The 27666-nt window shown below is 39.9% G+C and overlaps 3 protein-coding genes across 10 annotated transcripts in view; 2 read left to right on the forward strand and 1 right to left on the reverse strand.

Moving 5' to 3' along the window:
* LOC130552029 (histone H2AX-like) overlaps positions 1-27666 on the forward strand; it is a 446303-nt gene that overhangs the window by 405603 nt on the left and 13034 nt on the right. The window lies entirely within an intron of this gene.
* The window catches only part of LOC130551973 (uncharacterized), a 386856-nt gene that overhangs the window by 298389 nt on the left and 60801 nt on the right, over positions 1-27666 (reverse strand). The window lies entirely within an intron of this gene.
* LOC130551974 (uncharacterized) lies at positions 18031-25805 on the forward strand. Of its 6 annotated transcripts, XM_057330045.1 has the most exons (6): positions 18031-18163; positions 19782-20044; positions 20787-20990; positions 21341-21442; positions 21755-23945; positions 24021-25805. In XM_057330045.1, exon 5 carries the CDS (start codon positions 21805-21807, stop codon positions 23923-23925), a length of 2121 nt encoding a protein of 706 aa, XP_057186028.1. In that variant the 5' UTR covers positions 18031-18163; positions 19782-20044; positions 20787-20990; positions 21341-21442; positions 21755-21804; the 3' UTR covers positions 23926-23945; positions 24021-25805. The 6 variants fall into 6 exon arrangements, with proteins under 6 accessions (XP_057186028.1, XP_057186027.1, XP_057186023.1 ...); XM_057330044.1 differs by lacking the exon at positions 21341-21442; XM_057330043.1 differs by lacking the exon at positions 21341-21442 and adding an exon at positions 18973-19528 and having other exon boundaries at positions 18041-18163; positions 19782-20990.

Raw genomic sequence — 27666 nt, forward strand, 5'->3', positions numbered from 1 at the left:
ACATTTACACATGGTCACAAATAGATATTGGAGGAAGTTCTGATAGTATATTTGGACAAACATCAAACTGTCAGAATAAGTAAATCATACCATAAGTAAAAACATACCACAAAAAAGTAAATGAGTCTGTGCCAAATATGCAATGTAGTAACGTTAGATAAAGGACTAAATCTGCCATCATTATACATTATGGCAATGTGAATACAGAGTATACTGTTAGAAAACAAGTTACAAGTTTCAATGCTAACTTAAATGTAAGTCTTATAACTTCCACCATTAAATCAGCAAAACAAGTCACCAGTTTAAAGGAATGGACCATTTTTCTTTCACAAATGATGTAAATGTTTAACCTGATTGTATTGTAAGAGTTAGAAAATAAAAAGTCCCTTATTTTGTTATGTTTTAACCCAAGAAATACGTAACTCAAATGGTTACAGAGTTACATTATAACAGTATTAAGCATATACATAATATTACACAATTGTTAATAACAACATAATACAAATACTCAGGTCGAATGTTTAAACACTTACTACTGATGGAGTTTGGGTGCCTGTGTAGCTTTTCTTCCCTTCATCTAAAAAATGAGAGCAAATGTTTTATCATTACGAGTTATTGTTGAAATTAGTGTTTAAAATGGAATGCAAAAGAAAGTCAGAAAGAAATCTAACGTTACACATACTTACCAGGTGTGTGTACAACCAGGGCCCGGTTGCATAAAGCACCTTAAGTTTTTCCTTTAGCAAAGACAATAGGAGAATAACTTTAGTAAAATTTAAGGTATACTTAAGGACACACTTAAGGCAAAATTACACTTAAGGTGCTTTATGCAACCGGCTGGTCCTCAGCTTAAACCAGCTATCATGCTTCAAAACATACCTAACCATGCTGTTTTTTTCAACGGGGCTGTCATATCACTTTCAGGAAACATGAAAGTTCCAACCTTAAGAGTAGTGCAGCTTTGTCATTTTGACTGTGTATTATGTTTAATTGTAGCCTAATGAAACAGTTTGCTAAAACGTTTTAATGTAAAAATATGCATATACACTAATAAAAAAACTAAGATCTGACTTAAAAATACGGAAGAAAAACATTAAATTATTTGTATAGAAATAAACCTTTATATAATGAGCAACAAATTTAATTACAGAAAATTATCATAATTTTACATAAATTTGTATGTTATTTAAGAAAGCAGTAAAATACTGTATAAATATTACAGTATTTTTTCTCTACAAAAACAAGAAAAACATGTCATTTGTCATTATTGTCTTAACACGTAAAATAATATGTGGGTTATTAATTAACAGATAATTGTCTGTAATTTTAATGACATTTGTATACAATTTTTAAAAAATACAGTAAAATATTAAGTTTTTTTCCTGTTAAAATACATTTTTTTTTACAGTGCAGATGCTGGTATATATACAGGTGTTGGTATATATACAGATGCAGATTTCATTTTCCAACAGGACTTGGCACCTGCACACAGTGCCAAAGCTACCAGTACCTGGTTTAAGGACCATGGTATCCCTGTTCTTAATTGGCCAGCAAACTCGCCTGACCTTAACCCCATAGAGAATCTATGGGGTATTGTGAAGAGGAAGATGCGATATGGCAGACCCAACAATGCAGAAGAGCTGAAGGCCACTATCAGAGCAACCTGGGCTCTCATAACACCTGAGCAGTGCCACAGACTGATCGACTCCATGCCACGCCGTATTGCTGCAGTAATTCAGGCAAAAGGAGCCCCAACTAAGTATTGAGTGCTGTACATGCTCATACTTTTTATGTTCATACTTTTCAGTTGGCCAAGATTTCTAAAAATCCTTTCTTTGTATTGGTTTTAAGTAATATTCTAATTTTCTGAGATACAGATATTCACAATCTGTTAAACCACTTAAACACACAACGACATCAAGAATCTGCATATGAAACTCAACAATGGTGACAATCAACAAAAGAAAGCTTCATGCTGCAGTGCATGCAGGGTGATCTGTTTATCTGAATTATTTTGACGATTGTCATCATTGTTGAGGGTTGTATGATGAGGGTTGATGTCAGTGAAATATGTTTGTTTATTTTCTCTCAATACTTGTGCATTGACTAGCCAGAGCACTCAGACCAGTCATCAATTGATCAATAATGTTTAAAACTAATACATTTTATTACAGCCTGACAATTTCCATGAGAACAACCCCAACTTTTGTAAAAGTATGTCTGTCTTTCACAGTGCACAAGTGTTTTTATAACATTACTACATGACCTGAACGAATTAATTTAACAAAATTCAAGGATCAAGAGCCCAACTAAAGCAAACACTGATCACAATAATGGTTATTATTGTGGGTACAAAACTCATTTCACAGAGTCTCATTTCATTTATTTCCATGTGAAAACTGAAAGTAGTCTGATAAACTCCAGATTTGAACCAGTTTTTACATTGTACCAAGGTCCCCTGTACGTCAATATCAGACGTTCAGAAAACGTAATAATGGGCCAATAAAGGGACGTCTTTTCAACATCGAAAGATGCAGAAAAGACGTCTTTTGGACATATCTTTGGACAGGGGGAAGTCATAATTGTAATAAAATTACCTCTACAACACTTACTATGTGGCCTTTTTCACCCTCAGCTAATAATATTTTTAAACTAATATCAGTCTAAGTAAATAAAACACAGTGTACATGCCATGGTATATTTAATGCACTGAGCACTCTATGAACTCGGTGCCAGTTTTATTGTTTCCACCAAACATTTAACATATTCTTGAAGATTTCTATAGGTCTCGTCTCAGATCTCTTGTCCTAGGACTCAGACTTGACTCGGACTCGACCCTCTCTGGACTCGGTCTTGACTCGAACTCAACCTACTCTGGACTCGGTCTTGACTCGAACTCGACCTACTCTGGACTCGGACTTGACTCGGACTCGAATGAGCTGGTCTCGACTACAACACTGCGTCGGAGTTCCTCTGTCAAACGAGAAAACACAGGGCCCTTCTAAAGCGTTAGAATTTTTAGGTATACTACTCGATACAGATAAAATGCAAGCTTCCCTTCCAAGCGATAAGCTCCGAAGAATCCGGTCCTTCACGGAAGAGTTTTCATCGCGCAGCGTAGCATCTAAACGAGACATGCTTTCGCTGCTAGGGCACTTAAACTTTGCCATGAGCATAATCCCACAAGGAAGATCCTTCATCTCCCGTATGTTAACCCTGACCCATTCCGTACCTAAAATAAACAACTTGATTTTGCAAGATGAAGGAAGTCGTTCTGATCTCAGATTTTGGTCCTACCTGCTAAATAATTGGAACGGAATATCTTTCTTTTACGACGACGCTTCTGTATCGTCCCTAGATTTACAACTATTTACAGATACCGCCCCCTCAATCGGCTTTGGGGGATTTTTTCAAGTCCAATGGTTAGCCGAAAAGTGGCCAAATGAATTCCCCAAACCGGCTTCAGGTTTCGTTTCTTCCGCTCTTCACGAGATCTATCCTTTAGCGGTAGCGAGCATCATCTGGGGTTCGGCGTGGTCTCGTAAACGCATCACGATGTTCTGCGATAATGAGGCGACAGTAGCCATCATCAACAAAGGGAGATCTCCCTGCCAGACGATTATGCTTTTCATGTGACGTCTGATCTGGCAGTCAGTCCTCCATAATTTTATCATCAAAGCTGTACATATTCCAGGCCACCGCAATGTCATAGCTGACGCACTGTCTTGGCTTCGTTTACAGGCTTTCAGACGGCTATGCCCCTCAGCCAATCAGGACCCAATACCCTGCCCCACCCTAGAGGACATAACGTTAGATTAGACGGTCTCGGTCTCGAATATCGGTCAGACGCTATATAGCTAAAGGCGTGGCTCCATCCACATTAAACGCCTATACCTCCGCCTGGTCTCAGTTCACCATGTTTTGTTTCTTGAATGTTCGCAGGCCCGATCTGTTAAAGGAATATTCCCACATCTATCTTCCCTGCTGATTTGGGAAGTGATTCCGTATTCCCGCTTGTGTATGTTTGCGCTCGTCACCTCGTTCGTTCCCAGTTGCAATTGAAGCCGGCACGCTAGCTCGCTGCTAACGCTAGCTCGCTGCTAACGGGACACGAGTTTAAGATGCCGGCATCTGTAACATATGCTAGTCGGGCTTGCAAGATATCGGGCTCGCCGTATTTTGACCCAATTCATTAACGGTAAGCCAATGCCAATACAGTAACGTTTCAATGGCTGTACACTCATCTTCTGCGAAGTAAAACAATTATCTTAAGGGAAACAATTCCTTCTGTTCCATGCGGTCGCTCTAATCAACCCGAATTCGATGCCTCATTACCTATACTTACCCAATTATCATTTATAAACTGAGTTTCTTTTGTTTGAATCTCCGAACACGCTGTTAAAGCAAAGCTGAGTAATCTTTCTACTTAAAAAACACATTAAGCTTTATCCTCTGTCACCTTGCGTTGACACTGCTGCACTCAAGCTTTAGATATCGCTGGCCAGCACAAGTGCACTTCTTCGGCGCCCGTTGCCGTTCAGCGAACGTCAGTTTGCGTAAGTTTTCCACACAGTGTGCTTTCATACAGGCGTTACATCTAAGTAAATGTAAACAGCAGAATGTACCAGTAGCCTATATCTGACCAGTGCTTTAAGCGCATTATCTCATTCGTCTCTTGTCTGCACAACCCGATCACAACTACATCTCGTTTATCACCCCGAGACGTAAAATTATAACTCTGTGAATGTAAACCGTGTTTGACACATACAGACGCGCTCAGCAATTTGAAGATATAACAGTATTTGTTGCATTTCGAGAACATTGGGTGACATTCTCACTCTCCGTGTCTCTTTGCTCGTGGATACAGTCAGGTACTACGCACACGCTGGCTGCACTCCACCTGCAAGCCCAGGTACCACCTACACAAGAATTACAGCATCAGACACATTTGGCATACATTTCCCCGAAACACTTCAGCTAACTCAAAGTAGTTGAATTTAACAAGGCTTCTGGGTGGCATGCGTGTTTCACATACTCATTTTGGATTCCTCTCGCCAGCCATAACCAACTCCCAGAAATCCATAATCATCAAAGGCATTGCAACCGTCTAGATCCCAGGCAAACCATCACTTTGGAAGTTCTGTCCAAATGCATATCCACCCTCTGCAAAGGCTACAACTCAGCCCACACAGCACACACGCTAGACGCCCTGTTCGTCCTAGCCTTTTTTGATGCTCACCACCACGGCCAAATTCAACTCCAACCTCCACCCAACATTCTCTGATTTATCCATATTAGACTCAGACTCCATTTCATATTTCATCAAACAAAGCAAGACAGACCAAATGAGAAAAGGACACCACATTTACATCTTCAATATCCCGACCCCCATCCAACCACACCAAGTTCTTTCAGCAGACCTGCATTTCCGACGTCCTCAGGTTAAATTTCCCTCTGACCCACTTTTCGTGGACGATTCCAATCACCCGGTAACCCATTTTTGGTTCCAGAAACACCTTAAACACGTTTTACAGCTTTCTGGATTCCCCTCTAACAATTTTTCTAGCCACTCATTCCACATGGGAGCAGCAACCACAGCTGCCCAGGAAGGCCTCTCCGATTCCCAGATCCAAACGCCCCCGCAGGGGCCCGTGCTTCCAACTCATGCCCTGCCGCAGCAGACACAACTCCCACACGAAGCCAGTATCGCCGCAGCGACCGCCCCCGCAGGGGCCCATGCTTCCAACCCATGCTTTGCCACAGCAAACACAACTCCCACACGAAGCCAGTATCGCCGCAGCGACCGCCCCCGCAGGGGCCCATGTTTCCAACCCATGCTCTGCCACAGTAAACTCAACTCCTACACGAAGCCAGTATCGCCGCAGCGACCGCCACCACAGGGGCCCGTGCTTCCAACCCATGCTCTGCCACAGCAAACTCAACTCCCACACGAAGCCAGTATTGCCGCAGCGACCGCCACCACAGGGGCCCGTGCTTCCAACCCATGCTCTGCCACAGCAAACTCAACTCCCACACGAAGCCAGTATCGCCGCAGCGACCGCCCCCGCTCCCGCAGGGGCCCGTGCTTCCAACCCATGCTCTGCCACAGCAAACTCAACTCCCACACGAAGCCAGTATCGCCGCAGCGACCGCCCCCGCAGGGGCCCGTGCTTCTTTCACTGCTCTGCTGCAGCAGACACTTTTCTAACTCGAAGCCAGTATCGCCGCAGCGACCGCCACCACAGGGGCCCGTGCTTCCAACCCATGCTCTGCCACAGCAAACTCAACTCCCACACGAAGCCAGTATCGTCGCAGCGACCGCCCCCGCAGGGGCCCGTGCTTCTTTCACTGCTCTGCTGCAGCAGACTCTTTTCTATCTCCAAGCCAGTGTCACTGCAGCGACCGCCCCCGCAGGGGCCCGTGCTTCTTTCACTGCTCTGCCGCAGCAGACACTTTTCTAACTCGAAGCCAGTATCGCCGCAGCGACCGCCCCCACAGGGGCCCGTGCTTCTTTCACTGCTCTGCCGCAGCAGACTCTTTTCTAACTCGAAGCCAGTATCGCCGCAGCGACCGCCCTGCAGGGGCCCGTGCTTCTTTCACTGCTCTGCCGCAGCAGACACTTTTCTATCTCGAAGCCAGTATCGCCGCAGCGACCGCCCCCACAGGGGCCCGTGCTTCTTTCACTGCTCTGCCGCAGCAGACTCTTTTCTAACTCGAAGCCAGTAGCGCCGCAGCGACCGCCCCCACAGGGGCCCGTGCTTCCTTCACCGCTCTGCTGCAGCGGAGACCACCTTCTCCCAACTGCCGCAGCAGCGCCGCTGCTGCAGGAGCCCTTCAATCTTTTCCCACTATCGCAGAGTTGCTGCACTCACAGAAGCCAGGTCCTCTTCTTCCAGGCCGCCACAGCTTCTACTTCCCTCACTTCTTAGAACCCCTTTACCCCTTTCACTGCCGCAGCAGTGCCGCTTCCGCAGAAGCCTGTTCTTTGCCTATTTTCCATTTTTTCATACGGCCAGAGCAGTGCCTACTCCCCGAGAGCCTCTCGGACCCTTTTTTTTCCAGCTCACTAACTCCTACCAGACCACGCACAAGCAACCTCTTTTCCAAGCTAGGCCAGCACCTCGCATTATCAAGCCAGTTTTGGGGAATACGTTGCTCCGGCGGCTGTCCTGCACATTTGCTTTCTTTGGGGATAGCCCGGGTCAGGGCTCACTCCGGACCCAGGACCCTTTTCCCGGTCAAAGGGCAGGCGTTCCGAGCTCGGGAATATTTGCCGAGCTCGGAACCCTCGCCCCCGGGACAGCATGCCAAATACGCATACTATCCGTCCCACATTAATTATTTGTGAGGAGAACTCATGGAATGATGTTTTATAAACAAGGTTCGGGAGGAACACGAGTATATAATTAACATGGCTGGCTTTCAATAATCAATCACCCAATCTTTGCTTCCACCTATAAATAGTAAAGACGCCTTACCTTCTTTCTCCCGGATCTCTCGTAACCCTCCCCCACCCCATCTCTTCACCATACCTCTACAGCTCTGAGCACCGGGGGATAGCCCAGGTCAGGGCTCACTCCGGGCCTGGGACCCTTTCCCCAGTCAAGTTTCTCTTTCTGACATTCAGTTTTCCTCCAACGTCTTCTCACTCTTCCTCAAACACTCAAAAAATGAAACACAAAGATCTGGCGTAACGATAACTCTCCCTAGAATCAACAACAGCTTCTGTCTGTTCACTTCAATGACGAACTATCTTAAAGTCCATCCCAAAACACCTTACCACTCCCCTCTTTTCATTTTACCTAACGGCACTCCCGCCACCAAAGCCTGGTTCAGAACATAACTAGCCACTGTTTCAGATACATGCAATCTATCGCCCCTCCTCTATACCGGACACTCCTTTAGGATCGGAGCAGCCACGACAGCCGCTGAACGCGGAATTTCAACAGCAACAGTAAAACTGCTGGGCAGATGGTCTTCATCTGCATTCGAGTCCTACATAAGACTGGACTCCAGAACCATCACGGAAGCTCAACAAGCTCTTTCAAGTCAAGACTAAGGTATTTCATGCATTTACTGGTGGTGGTGTCTTGCTTCCCCCAACACTCGGCTCTATGCCATGGCCTATTGAGGCCTAGTCTTTATGTTGTGGCCTATCAGGGCCTCGTCTCTATTTTGTGGCCTATCGGGGCCTCGTCTTCACGTTGTGGCCTACCGGGGCCTCGTCTTCACGTTGTGGCCTATCGGGGCCTCGTCTTCACGTTGTGGCCTGTCGGGGCCTCGTCTCTATGTTGTGGCCTATCAGGGCCTCGTCTTCACGTTGTGGCCTATCGGGGCCTCGTCTGCCGATCTGACGACAAGCACCTTATCACCGTACACTGGACAATAGAAGAGGCAAGCCCAGGCCCGACGAATGTGGTGCTTCTCCCTACCGCACATGGCACAGAGTAGACGCCGAGAAAGAGATCCGTGAGGCGGGAAAGCGAGACCTCGGCAATAGCGTCTGGCTGCAGACGAGATGCACTCTCAGACACATGCACTCTCAGCCGCACATGCGCACTCAGACACATGCACTCTCAGCCGCGCATGCGCACTCGGACACATGCACTGTCAGACAGATGATTGTTTTAGGTACACGCAAAGACCACTTGAAAGTATTTTTATTCATTTCGTACAAGATTAAGTTGAAGTAAAAGTGTTGTTTTTAATTATCAGGTAAATGTTATTGAAAACGATCCTGATATTTAACGTTATCCTATATATCTCGCAGGCACAGGCCCCTCGACATTGTTAGAGGGAGCCCTTACGAAAATTGACCATGGTTTTACTACAGTTAAAACCAAAAAACATGGTTACTGTAGTAAAACAATGGTTATGACAAAATAACCATGGTTTTGAAAACCATGTTTTTGTAAAAACCATAGTAAACGATGGTAACTGTAGTAAAATCATGGTTTTGCCCCAAGTAATCAATGCACCAAAAAACCATGGTTACTACACTTGTACCACAAAAAAAACATGGTTTATTTTCGTAAGGGAGGGTTCAGTGACTGCTAAAAAAAGTAAGTATATTTATTTAATTCATAGAATATTAGGTAGATGTAAACGTTTTGTTTTAGTTTATGAGACGAAAACGATCCTGATATCTATCTAAATATATCCGTCTGTGCTAATTGGGTACTTTTCCTTCATACAGTAACTAAATTAGTGAAGAATGATCTAAATTCATTTTCTTTTGGACGGTTAAAATATTGAGTGTTTCACTGGCTCTGGGCTGTTGTTTTAAAAAGTGACAGGGAAGTTTTAATAAGACTAGCTTTATTTAATTATTGTTTAGACGAAGTGTTACTTAACATGATTTAATATGAAGTGGGAATCTTTAAAAGAACAAGTCATTTTTATATTGTTAACAATGGTTCTTTAAAACGAGATATACAAGGAATACGACAAAAATTTCTGTTTTTTCAATTTATGCTTACAGATGCTGTTCAGGCTGACTGGAAAGTGCATATAAAAAATGCAATCATTATTCAAGGTAAAGATTAGTGTATTTCAAAATGATTACAATGTGTCTGTTGCCGTTCAAGACATATTGCACACTTACTGTCGCACACACTATCAAACTCTCTCATACACTACTATAATGTCTCTCAAGCACTATCAAACTCATTCACTATCAATCTCTGTCGCACATATAACTAAAGTCATTTATGCTCACACTACCAAACCATAAGCGTAAAAATGGCATGTTGTCAATGACAAACTAGGATGTATTTTTTCCAATAACAGGAAGAGCCTTAAGTTTCCACGTACAGGTAACTTGAACACATTACTTTGTAGCAGCTCCTCAGGAAAAGTACCAGTTACTTTAAAAAAAAATGTAGTACTCAAGGAAACAGGCTCAAACTTCATATTTGCTCTTTTTAGGTAGATGAAACCAGTCTTTTCACCCTTGAGTTTCCACCGGAGAAACAGGTGGTTCAGTCTCCACGAAAAGTAGGTTTTGTTAGAGGGGTTGCAGCCATTATTGTTCATTATATTTTTCCTTATCCTCATTTGCATTGTTCTTTTCTTAGGTGCGTGTCATGACGGATCTTAAGACTGCCTGGCAGTGTTGCTTGGAGAACTCTGGGGATCTTCTTGTCTCACTTCAGCTATCTCGTATACTGTGCATGGAGGATGAAGAAGCTGCTGAGGCCTTGGAACGGTTCTTCAGTGCAGAGTTCATAGAGGACAATCTTGTAGAGCCACTGATATTTGTTTTTACATTTATGCAGGACATTTTGGTGCTGCCCTTGTCCACCCTCCAAGAACTGTATACATCTAGAGCAGGGATGGGGAACCTTGATCCTGGAAGGCCACTGTCCTGCAGTGTTTATCTCCAACCTAATCAAACACACCTGAACCGGCTCATTGAAGTCTTCAGGATTACTAGAAACTTCACGACAGGCGTTTGTTTGAGCTTGTTGGAGCCAAACTCTTCAGGACAGTGGCCCTCCAAGATCAAGGTTCCCCACCCCTGATTTAGAGTAAGAAAAGGACTGTGAAAATGACTATGGACCCCTCATCATCCAAGCCAGCGTCTGGTCGGCGCTACAGAGCAATAAGCACCAAAACAACCAGACACAAAAAAATGTTCTTCCCTCACGCAATCTACGTCATGAAGTTAAATGTTCTACCCACTGTGCAATTAATAACATTGCGCAATAGTAAGCAAATGTAATACAAATTATATCCACCTGATAATAGTCTATTTTTATATCATTTTTGTGTAAATTATTTTTCGTTATGCTGTATATAGCACACATTTTGTAGATACAATATACATGCATAGTTTTACACTCCATCTTATTTATATTCTTTTCTATTCTTTTTTATATATAGATAACCTGTCTATTGTATTGTGTTATGGACTCTGTGTGCTGCTGTTTTTGTGCAATGGATGCTTTTCACCATAACAAATTTATTGTATGTGCAGATATACTTCACAATAAAGCTCTTTCTGATTCTATTTTTTAGAGAATGTGGTGGACAACATGCATCTCGGAATCTTTTGTCAAGCACGAAATTGAAAAACATAGTTGTCAATTTTTTAACGTTATGATTTTATATTATACATGGAAAAGTTTTATTTAATAATGTAATAACGTTAATTAGTCATATATTACCATTATAACCTTTTATGTAGGCACATATGCGAAGTAATCAGACATTATTAGTGTAGATGTTCAATAATGTCTTTCAGGTAGAATTTTGTATAAATCTGCACCGTGACCTGAATCGCCAGTCTTTACGGTACTCTTAAATAGCAAAAATCTCCACCTGTTGAAAATAGTATTTTACAGTCCACATCGTGAAATACTTTTTCATTTTCATGTATTTTCAGGCGGTTTTAACAGGACGTTCTTTTATGTCGTGCCGTTTGTAAACAGTATTTTGACTAATTTCCGTCTTCGACCCACTACAAAGTGCGCATGTGCAGCTGAGAGTGCATGTGTCTGAGTGCGCATGCGCGGCTGAGAGTGCATCTGGCCTGAGAGTGCATCTGGTCTGCAGACAGACCCTTCTCGACCTCGGACTCGTGGGGCAGTACTACTGAGACAATTTCCCAAAGCTGAGGTTTATCAAAAAACACGCTAGATTTGGTGCTATGCGGTTCTTCCATCAAATCTTGCTAAAGGGGTCGAAAAAGTAGCTAAATCTTGTTAAGGAGTTTATAACTTGCTAACACTTGCTGCACAAAATAATTAAAGTTAGCTACACTGTAAAAAATGATTTTTTGAGTTTGTAAATAAAGCTAGCATTACTCGAGTATGTTTTACAAGCAAGTTGTATTTTGTCTTTCTACTTTAAAATGTCGCGTTTAATTCAATGTGTTACTCGAGGTTCCTTTGTAATTATTTGTGCTCTAATACATAAGTAAATTTAAATGAAAATGCCAAGTAATATTTACTTGGTGTTTTGTCATTAAATTAAGCGATGTATAAAACTGATGAACGCAAGTAAATTATACTCCACACAGCCATATAATAGCTGCGCGTGCGCACTTCGGACATTACAACTGGCGCGAAGAGCCTGAGGAAAGCTTGCGCATCGAAACATTTTTTTCAACGCCTGAGAGGATTAAACTATGGTAAGTCATTAAATGTTTTCTTTTTAATTCATGCAGTAACGTTTGCAGCATAGTGCAGCTTTAATAAATTTTATTTTCGCTGGTTTGTTTGAGTTCGAGTTCTTGTTCTTGAGTCTCGGTATTGCTAACATTTCTGGACAACGTTTGCAAACGCGGTTGTTTTTTATTATGCACATGGATAATAGAATTAACGTGATGCTAAGTTAAGCTATTAATATGTTGACAGTGTTCAGTTTGCTAAACGTAGTGTCAAGTCTCGTATGTCTAACATTACGTAACTTAGACAAATAACTTAACCACGTAATGCATATTCATAAAGTTAAATCAAGTTTATGCTCCGTATATAACCAATATGATATTGATAAACTTGCAGTACAGGGCTCTAGAGTGCGACCAATTTGGTCGCACATGTGACCTAATTTCTCAATGGTGCGACTAAAAATATCTGAGGTCGCACCAGTGCGACCAGCCGTTCGAGAGAAAAAAAAAGTCTCTGCGAAAGTCTCCGTGTGGTTCAACAACAGACACATTAGGCCCATATCGTGGTCTAAACCAATCAGAGATAGTGAAGGGCGGACCCCCCTCTGATTGGCCGTGGTCCAGATATTCCTGTACGTGTGTGTACGTGTGAAAATGCCGTGCTGCAGTCGGACGGAGAGGTGAGTAGCCTAGGCTCAGATAAACAGAGCGGATGTAGCCGCGGATGATGATGAGAGAAGATGAAAAGAACTATTGACAACTTTTTCGTTAAGAATGTTAAGTTAAGGCCTGATCCGTCCGAAAATCATAAATAATGCTCCGACACGCTAGACTGCGACTAAATGGTCTCATTTTGCGACTGTTTTTCCTGCCTGTTTTTCTTAATGGTCGCACCGGTGCAACTGTCAAACTGATCAATATATAATTTTTGCGTATTATAAATTTAATGCGCAGAAATGTTATATTGCGCAAGCGGCGCATTCAGTCACTCATTTTCGTCTACCCTCCTTCAACCATTCCTTATCTATCAGTGGCCCCGCCCCCAAAGACGTAATTCGCGGGTTACGGGTAAGAGGCGAAGGACCGAAAGAGCAGACGAGTGAAGCGCTCAATCTCGCAACTTAAATAAATATGCAGAATACAAGATTTTCCCCTGCTAAGGTACAAAACAGCAAAGATAACGAAATGTGTTGCAAGTATTGTATGCATGTGAAGCTAATGCAGGAAACACGTGTTTAAACTTTATGCACTAAACTATTGTATTAAAGATCTCTAACAATACTGCAAAGCATACAAAACGTTATACATCACGCTAAATACTATTTATTTGTGAGTCGCTCTTGATAGAAGCCAAACGTGTATCAATGCAGCTGTCATGAAGAATAATCACTAAAAGCCTTCAGGTCTCGCGGGTTGTTTGAGATGCGCGCGCCCAGAGAGTCAGAGCACAAAATACTAAACGGAGTTCTCTTTCACGCATTCTTACTCTGAAACGGACATATTAACACAAAATAAGCTAAAAATTCCCATATTAACAAGAAACCTTGGAAAGGTATTCAGTTTGTTTCGTGACCAAACAGTTGGGAAACAAAACACGTGTTCCAGTATATTGCGCGAGCTCTTAAAGGGGCAGCAGCATAATAAAGATCTCTGTTTATAATGTTCATCAAACAACAACGGACGGGCCCCAAAACACTCACTGATATTAAAGGAATTGTGTTCTCTTATAGGAGTCGTTCACAACAAATAAAGGAAGAAAGTAGCTTTAAGAAAGATGTGCTTTAAATATGGTAAAGTGTTGAAAGAGAGTTTACATATACAATAAAAATAATTCAATCATAAACAATGATTTGTATTAATTTCTAATTGATTTATTAATGTATTAAACACATTTTAATGAAGTTTTAGTGATTCTTTTTTCTTACCTCACCCCACGACTCTGGTGCTATCAAATTAAGGGCTGGTGCCACCAACTGAATAACTTGGTAGCACCAGTGCCACCTCTCTCAAGTGTTAGTCTAGAGCCCTGCTTTCTTGTAGAATTGTGCTTCAAATAAAGAACTTTACGTTGACCAGATTGTTAGTTAATCATTTACAAGTCAATATTGCCTATATGGACAGCGATTTAAAAAAAAAGTGAACTTGTAAAACTGTGGTGTTAAATGCGATGCGGTCGAAAATTTGGGTGCACCTAACTTTTGTGCTGGTGCACCTAAGAAAAAAAGTTAGGCGCACCAGTGCAACCAGTGCAAAAAGTTAGTCTAGAGCCCTGCAGTAGCCTACTGTGTTAACTTACCCTTAGCTAACTCTGCCTTAGCTATAGCTCTGAACTGGCATTGTTGTTACAGATTGAATGGTGGATCTTCAACTAATTTGTTCTAACGTTTAAAAATTGGTATAACGTTAGCCTATGTTCAATGCATTAAGGTCAATAAATTCATTTGAATTATTAATGACAAATAATCTAATTGTGGCATTAACATCCATGTTCATCTGTTCCACAGGTATTGGACTCACCATTCTCACCAATAAAACATTTTTAACTGATGCCAGAGGAAATGTGAAGGTGGTTTAATGGATCTGAATTGATTTATTTGATTACCTTTTTTATTTGTTTCTCTGTTTTTTAAATAAGCTGTTAAATATTTGAATTCAAACACTGAATAAAAGTATTTTTGTGAAATACCTGTCAGCGTTTTTGGTCTTCAGATACATTTTACTTAACACATATTAATACCTCATATGATTTCAAGTAATATTTACAAAAAACTAAGTTTTTTGCAAAGTAAAGACTACTGAGGAAAAGATAACTAGGACTCTTGTTAAGAAATATTAAGTATATTTAGAAGCATTACTTAAATAAAATTTACAAACAAAGGATGAGTAAAATTTACTTGACCCCGTACTTGGGAATTTCTAGTAAAAACTACTTATACATGGGTTTAGCATTTACTTGGACAGTTCTGATCAATTTACTAACATTTCCTGAGTGGAAAACCTTGCCTAGCTTTTTTCAAGTAAACTTCACTCCAATTTTTTTTCAGTGTAAAAAGCTGCAGCCGTGGCAGGGAAGATTTTAGCAGAAACACTCTATTTTATAACATCTAATGTAACTTTAAAAAAGAAGTTAGTAGGGTCATGTGTTTGGACGAAAAGCGCCAAGCCGATGTGCTGAGCAACTCCTGAAGGAAGACAGGCCAATTTTAACTAAATTTATGTTTTTTTATATAGCAACAGATCAATAAATCAATGTAAAAATCAATAAATATGCTCTATATAGCGTTGGCAAATCCATTATTGTTTTGCTGCATCTGCTATTAATCAAGTAAGTTGTGACGTTTTCTTCTATATAAATGCTCAGTTTTTGTTATTCCCAAACAGATAAGTTAAGTATATCTTGCAGCCTGAGCCTGGGGTTGAGTCAGTTTGTGCAATAAAGACGTTTTTAATTTAGGAGGTTGTAAAAGGGCGGGAATGCCACAATGTGCATGAAGCAAGCAGCGGCAGTGAGACTGAGGAGAACAATTCACCTAATTTATCTTTCAACGCTGTTGTATATTTCACTCAAAATTACGACATAGACAGTATTTAATAGTCAAAACATCTTATATTTACCAATAATAAATTAAACAGCAAGAGAATCCGTCGTAACTCCTCGTTGCCCACAGCAGAAAATGGCGGCCACACATTCGAGTTAGTTCCTTGAGTTTACCTTGCTCATGCGCAAACAGAGCCTCCAAAACCAAATTAATTTGAGTTGGTCATACTAAAATTAATCTCATAGATGACACTATTTATTCATTTTATGTCAGAATAAAGAAATATTTTCATGTATTGCTATAAATTTATTTTTTTAAATAAAGTCAACATAATTTTAATGGTTCTTTTTTAAGTGTGATTCTGGACTTCTCATCTGGCCATAACACCCTTGGGAAGCATACTACTTTAACAGCTGCTTTAACTGTAATCAGAGCCATTGAGAGAGAGAGTTCTGCATGCCAACTCCGTTGACTCCAATGGAACAGTTTTTTTCACAGCAATGTAGGCTCTCAATAGTTCCGGGAAGTTACTAGTAACGCGACTAAACAGACCAACTGAGGTAAACTTTTAACCCATTTAAAGACGAAAGCCATTTAATGAATAAAAAAAGAAAGAAATAAAGCATTTAAAGATAAAACATAACTTCCTGGAACTATCTGAAGGCCCCATAAATCACGTGACGCTCCAGCATTTTGGACTTCCGCTGGCAGAATTATCTCTCTCTCAATGGCTCTGACTGTAACTTACGACATTTGAACAAACATATGTAATGTTCGATCAACTAAACGCTAAATTCTTAAATGTATGCAAGGTTCACGGCGCAAAAATTGTTGTTGCTGTTAACTTTTGACATGTTTAACTGTTGGGACATTTCCACGCCTCTAAACATGACGCTGCACAAAATGAAACGTGATTGGTTGCTTAACCTGTCAATCATATGGCCTCTTGGGTGAGCCTTTGCCAATAGAGGGGGCCAAAGTTTCCAGACCTTGGCTTGTCAAAGTCAAATATTAGCATATCAGATGTAATGGCTGACACATCAAAGCAAATGTATCCAGGTTAAAAAAACATATGAGGCATGTTGGTGATTTACCAACATATAAAACCATGCAAATCATTTGGCTTAATATTAGGCTGAATTTGTAATCTATCTAGTTTTTTTCCCACAATATAAATCCACGAAATCTGATGGGAATTCGAAGGCTCATTCGTACGTTTTATTTTGATTTGGCTATGCCCCTGTGACTAGGTTTAGGGGCGGGGCTAGGGTATCCCTGCTTTGCCAGCTGTAAAATTTGTGTGTTTCAGCAAAATTAGCCTTTGCGGCTGTGATTTTAGGGTTTGGGATGAGGTAAGGTGTTGGTTATCCACCTCCTTAAATATGTACGACTTCCTTAATTTGATATCAGGTTAAAAATATATACATTTCTATATTCGGTCTGTCTATTGAAAGTCGTGCTAAATCGACTAGTTCACTAAATTGGAAAGAATATTGCTGGAAAGACATTGTTAGATATTTTCTAACACCGATACAGACAGCCAAATATAACAAAAAATGTCCCAAAGTGTTGGAGAAACTGCGGATGTGATTATGCGAACCAATATCACATCTTTTGGGAATGTCTGTGTATTCAAGAATACTGGAAGGAAATACAGAAAGCCCTTGAACATATTTTTAGAAGGGACATACCCCTAGAAAACAAAATATTATATTTCGGCTGTGTATGTGTCCTGATACAGTATGAGTGGATAAATACTTGATGGGTGATCTCTTGGCAGCTGGTAAGAAGGCAATTACACACACATGGTTAAAACAAGAGAGACCAATAATAGATAATTGAATTGATATATGGAAATTTACATAAAGGAAAATGTCACCTTTTATGTTAATCTAAGAAAAGACTTGTTTTTGGAAAAATGGAGAAAATGGGATGAATTTGTATCTTAAAGAAGACGACTTTGTTATTATACATGGATAGGAGGTTGTGTGTGTGTGTGTGTGTGTGTGTGTGTGCGTGTGCGTGTGCGTGTATATGTTTGTATGTGCCGGTGGGGACCTAAACCTGAATGCACACCACATGGGGACTCGTGTCACCGTGGGGCCCAAAAGTGAGGTCCCCATGGGAAAAAAAGCTTATAAACTGTACAGAACAATATTTTTTAAAAATCTAAAAATGCAAAACGTTTTCTATGATCTTTAGGTTTAGGGGTTGGGTTAGGGGTAGGGGATAAAATATACAGTTTGTACAGTATAAAAAACACTGAATATTTTTTTGTGTGAAAAAAGGCACTGGCCCTTTAAGCCGACTCTCCGGTGAATGTGCTTTCCGCAGGGAGAGAGAGAGAGAGAGAGAGAGAGAGAGAGAGAGAGAGAGAGAGAGAGAGAGAGAGAGAGAAGCAGTCCGCCATTTTGTGAAAGAGCAGAAACGAAGCAGATCACATGTAATAATAAGACTAAGAAGTGTCATTCGCAACTAGATGTTTATAAAACCATCATTCCACATGGGTTTGGTGAGTGGTTAACATCTTTGTTTTTGTTCAAAACGAGTTCAAAAATGAAACTGTAATTTGTTGACATTCTGTAAATAACGTTAGCTGTCTAGGCAAACGCGAATGGAGCAGGGCCTCTCAAGTCTCTCGCGTTCACAGCGAGACACGCATTTTAACCTTGTATTGCTCACGTTGAGAAGTGTATTGCTCACGTTGAGAAGTATATTGCCCCGCAGCGCTATATACATGTTAACATGCATTGCATGAGACATTCAGAGGGAAATTCTCTGCAGAGTTTATAGCTGCCATGACGTTTACAGATTTAAAGGCCACCTACCAGCCAATCAAAAATTAGCATTTGTTGTATCCAGGTAAATTACGCGATCCTGCTGCAAGCATAGTATGTAAGCCTTTTATTTTTAGCATTTTCATTTTACAATACCTGGAGGAAATCACTTGGCTGTGTTCAGAAAAAATTGAAAAAGCTAACAATAAAAATAAATATCCATCATGCTATATTATATTATAAATGACAATTAATATATTATTAACAGTTTTGTTTTCAAAAATTTTGCTGTCACACATGTCAACTACCAGTATATAAACATTGTCATACATTGTTTTTGTGGTGATTATAAATTAACCCTCTTGAAAGATGCAATCAAAAACTATATTATTAGCAATTTATTAGTGTCAAAAATAATCTATCTTTTAAATGATGGATCTTTGATGGAAAGCTGTGTGGTTTATAAGGAAAAAAATATTTTTACCAAAAATTGTTCCCAACATGTGGAGCAGGTTGGCACTGAAGATGTTTCTCACTACTGCAGGTACACTCATAAAGAATGATGGAGAAGATGAGAACCTTTTAAAGGCTCTGCAGTTCCAGTGTTGAAGCTAAAGTAAAAGCTTGTATCAAGATAAATGTTTTTGTTGACCAGACACCTAGGGCTTTTACTGCACGATTGACAGACTTTTCTGTTGCCCGAGTTGTTTGTGAATTGTTCTGACAGTAAACACTAGGGGGCTACACCAGATTACAGTTTCGGGGCTGTTTATACAAGAGTTTTTTCACTAAGATGTGCTTTGGCTACGGAAATGGGATTTTGGTTGACTGAAACATAAAGCATCCCTTTGCACCAATCCCCCCCCAAAAAAAATAAAGACATATAATCTTAATCTTGGGATTTTTGTTAAACCAAAAACATATTCAGTTATACAATAATGGAAGATCTATTCATTTGGTTGGTGGGCTTATTTTTCTGATGTTTGATTGCATACATTTATGATAAATTTCTGTATTTCATAAAATGCCACAAAATCTGTGCCCCCCCTGGAACCATCTTGGGACCCCCAGTTTGACAACCACTGACCTACGGTACCACAGTAACTACAAATAGGTTAACCATGATATATGTAGTACAACCAGAAGTAATGTTCAAACAAAGACCTAAAAAGGAGAATAGAGAAAGATAATCATTTCACAGACCTTAATATTTTGTCAGAACTAGTATATGACATTATTTTTAGCTGTCAGAATCGTAGATGAATTATGATTTCTGTTTGAAACAAAATAAATGTGATTCTCAATGTATCCACAACCGTTCAGCTCTAGATGTTGTTTTTTGTGTTTTCACAGGATGATGCTGACAGCCGTCAAGATTTTCTCAGAAATTCAGGCCTACTTATACAGAGGACACTGCACGGCAAAAACCACCTGCATACCAGATAAGGAGACACTCCCCCTTATCAAGACACAAACAGAAGCTTTGAGCTAAAGAGATCACTCCAAAGCTGAACACCGCTCTGAAAGGAAATGGTTTCAGTTTAACCCTTAAACTGCATTCTTTTTTGGCCAATTAACCTAAAAACAAGTTATAATCATAACTTGAAGTCTAAAAGGTAAAAAATAATCAATATCAATCATTTTGAAAGCACCTCTCACAGTTTTAGTGATAATAATTGTTACAGTGAGATATTTATCGGTTTGCTTTGTCAGATGTAGTACAAGTCGAATAAACCCCTCAACTGATGCTTACACGTGATATGAAAGGAAAATCTGTCCATTTACAGGACATGTAGAAGAGAAGTGCATGGCCTGGCCACCCAAGCTTTAAAAAAAGACAATTCATTATTTTCTTTTACGATTAAGTGGGGGTGTTAGATATATATTATCATATATATTCAATTATTCTGTTATATTCTAAACAGTCTTCTACAGCAAGATAAATGTGCAGCAATCGCTGTTAAGACAAGAGTGCGTTCAGTTCATTCTCAGCTTTATTTTGACAAAAAAAAAACTTTTTTATCAGGCGAGATAACCTTGAAGACAGGAAATCAGTGGTTTCTGAGGAAAGGAGGGCATTGAGCAATTTATGTTCCCAGAAAAAGAACGTACATAGAGTGTATTTCATCATTTCACTTAAAAAGGAACATCTAATAAGACCAACAGCGCAAGATCTTGAACCGGACTTAAAACTTGGATCTGTAGGATTGACCTATTGACATTGTACAATGGGGAGATACAAAAAAGCCACAAAGCTTGTAAGAGCAGATCTGTGGGCAAAAGCAGGAGGAATAGATGCTGTCGCAAATGAACTCCGTAAAAATTATGTTTTTAATAAAAACCCTGGATATTCTTCAGAAATCTGGTCCCAGGTGTCCTTGGCTTTATTTGGTGAAGACATCAAGAAAAACCGTTGCTGGTTATGGGCGGCCTGGACCAAAAACCACAAGGGCTTGAGAGACAGAGTACATCTTGGCACAAAAGAAAGCAATGTGATGACTGCAGTTGTGCCAGAAAATAGGACAGAGGGAACTGAGTCAGAAGATAAAGAAACAAGTTCCAGTAAGCTTAGCTATATATGATTATTATATATCTTATAATTTATTTTTGATATTGTGAAACAAAGTTTTTTGCTCTGTAACAATTACTTCATTTTGATATTAAAACTAGCGTTTCCTTTTTATTTTTTTTATTGCAATAAAAAAGTTTTGGCTTTAAAATGTTTATTTTTATGTTTAAGATTATAAAGAACAACAGTTACTTCATACAGACACTTTCCAATTTATTATAAAATAATTTCATGAAATCTTAATAGCAATCATGAAAGTAGGATCATGAAATATTAAATCTAAAGTGTGTGACTTACGCCGTAGGCTACGTGTGTGTTTTCATTTATACTTCTGCATCGACAGGCAATGACCACTAGGCGTCAGTGTCCATGCACGTGTTGCTTGTGTAACCAAGATGAGCCGAAGAAGGAGTAGATCGTTTGAGAAGCATTAGCAGTAATAGCGGCAAGTAAACAGTCACTTTTGTTGCAGCTTGAGATGGTAAATACAGAATAACAAATAATTTACTTAGATAATTCATTCGGAGATGCGTTTTATTAAACATGACGCTGTCGCAAAGTTTTTTGACCCGAGGGAGGGGTCCGCTTAGGGTCCGCGTTGAGTTGATGCATTGTTACATTTTTGGAGAGGTGCGCGCCAGGCTATGACGTAGGTTACGCGTCTCTGCGTAGGCTACGGCATAGGTTCTACACACGAGTATAAACTAAGCTTAAGAGTCTAAGGAAATTTATTGATTGTTTAAACCTCTTTAAACAGGTAAGGAAGTGGCAGATGTGACAACTCGGAACGAAAAGAAGATAGACGCGATGGATGTGGAGTCAAACACAGACTCGGACGCATCGGACCTGGAGCAAAGCACTGACTCAGAGCAGCCTAAGAGTCGACATGATGTCATGATGGTACAGGAAAGAGAGTCTGGACTTGATATTTGGAGGCAATGTCCAAAGGTGAGAAAAACATTTTATATCAACATGGAGAGAAAAAGGTGGAATAAGATCAAACCACACAAAGGGTCCTCAAAATTAAGACAACATTGGACGAACTATATGTACGACAGCTTCAAAGAAAAAAATCCATGCTGCATTCTCGCGTTCAGATATCAACATATCAAATCTCCCCAGAGCAGAAAAGTAAATCTTCCCTATTTACGCGTTTCAGCAGCCTGCACATTCCCTTCTTGCACAGCCAAGTACTCTTTCAAATTGCAAGAAAAGCCTGCAAAACTAGACAAAACGCTGAAAATTTCAGTCCATCAAACGGGAGAAATACATCACAAACTTTCCGATAAAAAGTGCAGGCCGGCAACTCAACTCAAAAGAGGAAAAATAGCAAAGGCATTAACGAACGGACCCAGCGATTATTTTTACACCAAACTTCAAACTACACCAAAGGAGCAACTCTTGGCTGGAAACATGTCCGAGTGTCTCAATAAAGATGTGTTGAAAGTAATCAGCTATGAAATGAGGAAGAAAGAATACATCCATCCTGACATCCTGAAGGAAATATCCTTAATGCAAACAATACTCAAGGAGTGTGATGCCAAATATTTTACCCTACCAGGCTACGTACAGCATTTTACCGTGAATCCGTTCATGGTCCACATGTACAGCGAGCTCGGCATCAGCATTCTTGTGCATCATTTGAGAACTCGCGTTCCTTTGTCTCTCTATCTTGACGCCACCGGAGGAGTCGTGTCAAAAATACCAGACCAGCCCAAGTGTGTGCTCTACTATGCTCTCATTCTTTCAGGAAAGGGTCAAAATACACCACCTCTTCCCGTCTGTGAGATGCTATCCAATGATCACTCCATACCACCCATCACATTTTGGCTCATGCAATTCGCATTGCATTTGACGAAATACACACACCTGACCATTAACAAGGTGGAGACCGATTACAGCTGGGCTTTAATACAAAGTGTGATGCTCGCTTTCAACAAAGAGCACATCATCTCCTATCTCAACAGAGCGTACGAGTGCTGCACAGGCAAAAAAACATGGGATGACAGCAAGACTGTCCTGCACATTTGCGCTACACATGTTTTGAAAGCCGTCCGACAGTCTATAAAAAAGCAAACGGATGACGAAGGACTGAAAGACTTTGCCCTGTTTGCGTTCGCAAGACTCCAAAATGCCAGCGGCATGACTGAATCGAGTACTGTGTTCAGGGCGTTTTGTACTTTGCTCACGACCCCGCAAAACACAGAACGCGTCAAAGAAAGTAGGAATCTTCTGGAGAGTATAATTCTGAGATTCAAACAGGACACACCGGAAGAAACTATCCAATCTGAAGACTGGGAAACATGGATAAGGGAACAAAGAAACCATGAGAAGAGCATCACGGGCAGCTCACCATTCTTTGCCTATTTTCAGCAGATCTTGAAAGAGGTGACGGAACATGCAACAGATGAGACGTGTTCAACAGACGAGGACAACCCGTACTTTTGTCCAGGCATCCTCCAAGTTCTCTTTAATACCTACCTTGCCATTTTTCCTCTCTGGAGTGGCTTGCTGTTGGGAGACCTGAGGAGGCATGAGTCGCATGAACAGGACAATTTGACGGCAAACACATCACAACAAACAAGAGACACCAACTGTCACATAGAAAATTGGTTTCGAATTGTTAAACACTCCATATTGCATAGCAAGAAAAAACTCAGACCGGGAATGTTCATAAGAAAAATGCATCGGTCTATGCAGGGAAGATATACGGAGCACATCATTCAGCATAACCTCTCTCAAGAGCTGTTGCTCAAACCTCTGGCACCTATGAACCTTCTCGATCAGTCTAAAGAAACTTGGATGAGGAAGGACCAAGAACGCCGGCCAGTCACCAAATCCAAATTCTTCTCTGTCCCAGAAAGTGTCCCTGTTCCACAGAAAGATCGGATCTACAAGAATGTGACAAAGCGCAAGAAAAGATCTTGACTCCTCATGTAGATGAGAAGGTAATGAAGTCATTATTACAGCAATTACAATTGTTTTAAGTTATGGTTTACTGGATAAAGTTGATATTGTTGCAGGTTGAGATGCTGTCGACAAAACTGCTCAAAGCCGTTCCCCAGCCAGAAACTGGAGTACCTTTTACATCACAGGGAATTTCAAACGCTGAAGCCGCGTGACTGCTTATTTGGAGCGGAACATATATCATAACAAAAATATACATGTAAAATTGTTCAGTTATTTGTGTTGTTAATAGTATGCTACACTATGTAGTCCAAATTGAATAAGGTTAGCCAAAAAAGGGTTATTTTGTTGGCTTGACTTATGTTAACGTTTGTTTAAAATTTGCCCAACTTGGATCCTGTGTAGTCTGAAAAAAAACTTCCCAGCATGCATTGTGGCATGTTCAATTTGGCTGTTAATATTAAAAAAGGTTAGCGTTAAAAAGGATCTTCAGATCTGAGTTTCTTAAAAGCAACCTGTGTGTCTGTGTAAATATATTTATTATCTGAGTGAGCACTAAAAATCTGACTTCACAGTACAACGATTTTCATTTTCAGTACATACATTGTATTTATCTAATCTACAGTATGTGTTGTGTTTTTATACACTGTTAAAAGTATAGGGATTTAACGATTCACTGGGCCAGTTGAAAATCAATTGTAGTATATGATGATTCAAGTCGGTTGATATGTTAAATTAATCACAATACATGTTTTGAACAGCAGGGGACACTGTTTGCTGCAAACTGGAAAACTTGAATAGGCTGATATTTCTTAGAGTACATAACTAGGGATTTTTAAGGTCCTACTTTGGTCTATGGAGTGTCCAACAACAAGTTTATGTACATAGGTGTAAAAACACTATTATTTCTTAATAATAGGCAATTATTCTTACCTTACTTCTTGACTGACTCTCAAATGATTCGTTCCACAATTCATCTGTCTAATCCCCTTCTTTCCGCTAGCCTAGTTTGATGTGATTGGTCAGATGGTCTAGACTGCTGTGATTGGTCTACCGCGAATGAGGCTCTCTAGCTACAGTGTTTGGGGGAGAAGAGTGAAGTTTTCACGGGCAGTCCTAGCAAAACGTAGGCGGGGTCTATGTGTAGTTACGTAAATCCGCGGCGGTTCGCGAATCGGACTAGGGACGACTCGTTTGCGTGATTCATAGTCGACTCCCTTTTTTCCAAGCCAATAACTTTGGTATTCATCCACCTTGGGATTTACAACTTGGCAGACTGCTTACTTTCAAACACGCCAACATTACACACTGCATGAAATGTAATTTTCATGATCTCATGTTATGTACTCGTTAAATGTAAAAAAGCAGACAGAGTCTTTGTTTGTTAATATTAAAGAAACTGTTGTATTCTTCATGTTTATTTGATTTGGAATTTGTTTTAAAATGGCAAATTGTTTTGTTATAATAAAAAGGGTAGTTGTTCATTTCTAGTTTGTCACAACTCACTTTGTAAAAATACATCATACCTTGAGATCAGTATCGTGCATCGCATTGTTAGAAGTGTAATTTTACTGTTTTAATTTACACAATTTTCTGTATTTTTGAAATGCAGCAAAAAATGTCAAATTACAGAAAACTGCACATTTAAAAGTCGGGTGTAAAAAAACATAAAAACAAACATGTAATTCTACTTTACAAAAAAAAATGCCTTAGTCTTATGCTGTGTGCTGAATTTTGTTGTCATGTTGTGAAATGTTGTGAAACTGTAAATTTCCACTATATTTGCCTATAGTAGCCTAACACCTGTTAGTTCAGTTTCTTGTGAGATGAAGTTAGACTGATCATCACAACACAAACTGAGATTACTGTATACATTAAACTCTGCTCATTTTATTATATAATCACTTTGTTTCCTGTCTGCTGTTCTTTTCCTCCTTCTTTACACCTGATACCAAACTCGATCAGAATTGTATTGTCTTTGAGTAAGGGACAAATCACTTTCTTGACAAAGAGTGAATGAGACCTATACGAACTAGTGAATTGGACCTTATTTGTTCCTGTAGGATCTTGGCTGTTTCATGACATTTTTTGGCATAGTCATTGCTGGATCTCAGAAATGTTGTGTAAAACTTTTATTTTAATAGGCACAAGGTAGCAGATGACACAGCAAGGATTGGGAAACGTGAATGCAACTATACTTATGATTCAGCATTTTAAAGTACAAGACACAGACATGATCATTTGTTTATATTGCAGGCGAAATTTGATATTTATGGGGACATCACTGTTCATAAAATATCAACAACATACAATTGAGGCTTGTAGAAAGGAAAACTAACATGATTTCACATTTGACCCTTAATGTGGTTTCAACTTGAGTAGGCCTGGAACTTTTAATAAACACAACCACATATGGCACAACAGAGAACAATAACACACATAACTACAATCAATGATGACCTTGCGGTGTTTTACAGCACTTGGTATCCAAAGAGCTGCATTACTGCCATCTGCTGCTTACTTCTTCCATCACCATCTTTCCATTTAATTATTTGTTCATTCAATATTTATTAGCCTACAAGGTTTACTGTATAATTCAATGCATTAATTTAGTAAAGCATCAACGATATAATTTTATTAATGCAGTGTATAGTGTCACTAAACTCTGTCCTGAATTGTGGGTAATATCAGCTGTTTTAAATGTGGCACTACACTTTGAATTTTCACAAAAAATACTCATTTCAACATACTATAATTGGGGACACACTCATTCTAATGGGATGGATAGCAATGCAAATTGGGATGCAAAGTGTGGGTCTTTATTGACAACATTTTGTCCAGTCTTCTTTAAAGTCACCATGAAATTGCGATTGTCTTCCTTTCCGTATCGTGACGTACATCTGAGTGAAATGGCTCGTGAAATTGAAAAAAGGTAGGGCGGGACTTCATGTCGCCCTCCCCTAATTAATTGGATCGTTGTAAATTGGCCTGACACACCACTGGTACCCACAGGCATAGGTGTAATTTGCGGGTGGACGGGTGGGACATGTCCCCACCACTTTTTGCCAAAGTCAATTTTGTCCCCACCACTTATTGGAAGAAATAAAAAATACGGAGTGTCTATTTACTGTGCAAGTAGCCCGCTTTGTAAGCAGAGGCTATTTATACTAACTCCGCCCATCAGTTTCAGATTAGAATAGACAAAATGTAAGAATGGAACACGAAAATTAGCTGCTCCGGTGGCGTAGAGCGTTAAGCAAGTTTTACCTGCTTCATCTCGTCGTGAGTTCGGGACTGTTGTTTGCTGAACTTTTTCACATATCCGATTGTAAAGGTATTTATTTTTAATAAAATGACAAAATGTTTGAAAATGGCTGTTCAAGTCATACATGTACCAAACATTTTGCGCTTAATTTCACTTTGGTGCTATATATTCGTCCTTATTGTTCTCGACCTGCGGTTGCTATCGTCTATTGCAAGATTAATTGTGAAAATTGTTAATAAGTGAAAATAAGATTTTTTAAAGATGTTTTTTTTCCATCTGTTTCCTCTGTATACTTGAATGTTTGGCCTTAGGGGGTTCCCAAACGTCTCAATCCTTGACCCACCGACAGGTAATCTGTGTCAAACACCAATTTTTTTTACATGGGGAAAACACAATTTTTATCACGAATTAATACGTTTAATTACGTACGGCAACAGCCATCCTTACATATAATAAAGCACAACATGTTTTAAATTATCTATTGATGAAAACATGAT

Source organism: Triplophysa rosa, linkage group LG3 (genome assembly GCF_024868665.1).
Source record: "Triplophysa rosa linkage group LG3, Trosa_1v2, whole genome shotgun sequence".
Classification (NCBI taxonomy): domain Eukaryota; kingdom Metazoa; phylum Chordata; class Actinopteri; order Cypriniformes; family Nemacheilidae; genus Triplophysa; species Triplophysa rosa.

Excerpts from the sequence above, each read along its gene's own strand:
- LOC130551974 (XM_057330040.1), top strand. The coding sequence starts at position 20,657 with ATGGGGAGATACAAAAAAGCCACAAAGCTTGTAAGAGCAGATCTGTGG. Across the intron at positions 20,991-21,754 it reads AGATAAAGAAACAAGTTCCA|GTAAGGAAGTGGCAGATGTG; the intron begins GTAAGCTTAGCT and ends CTCTTTAAACAG.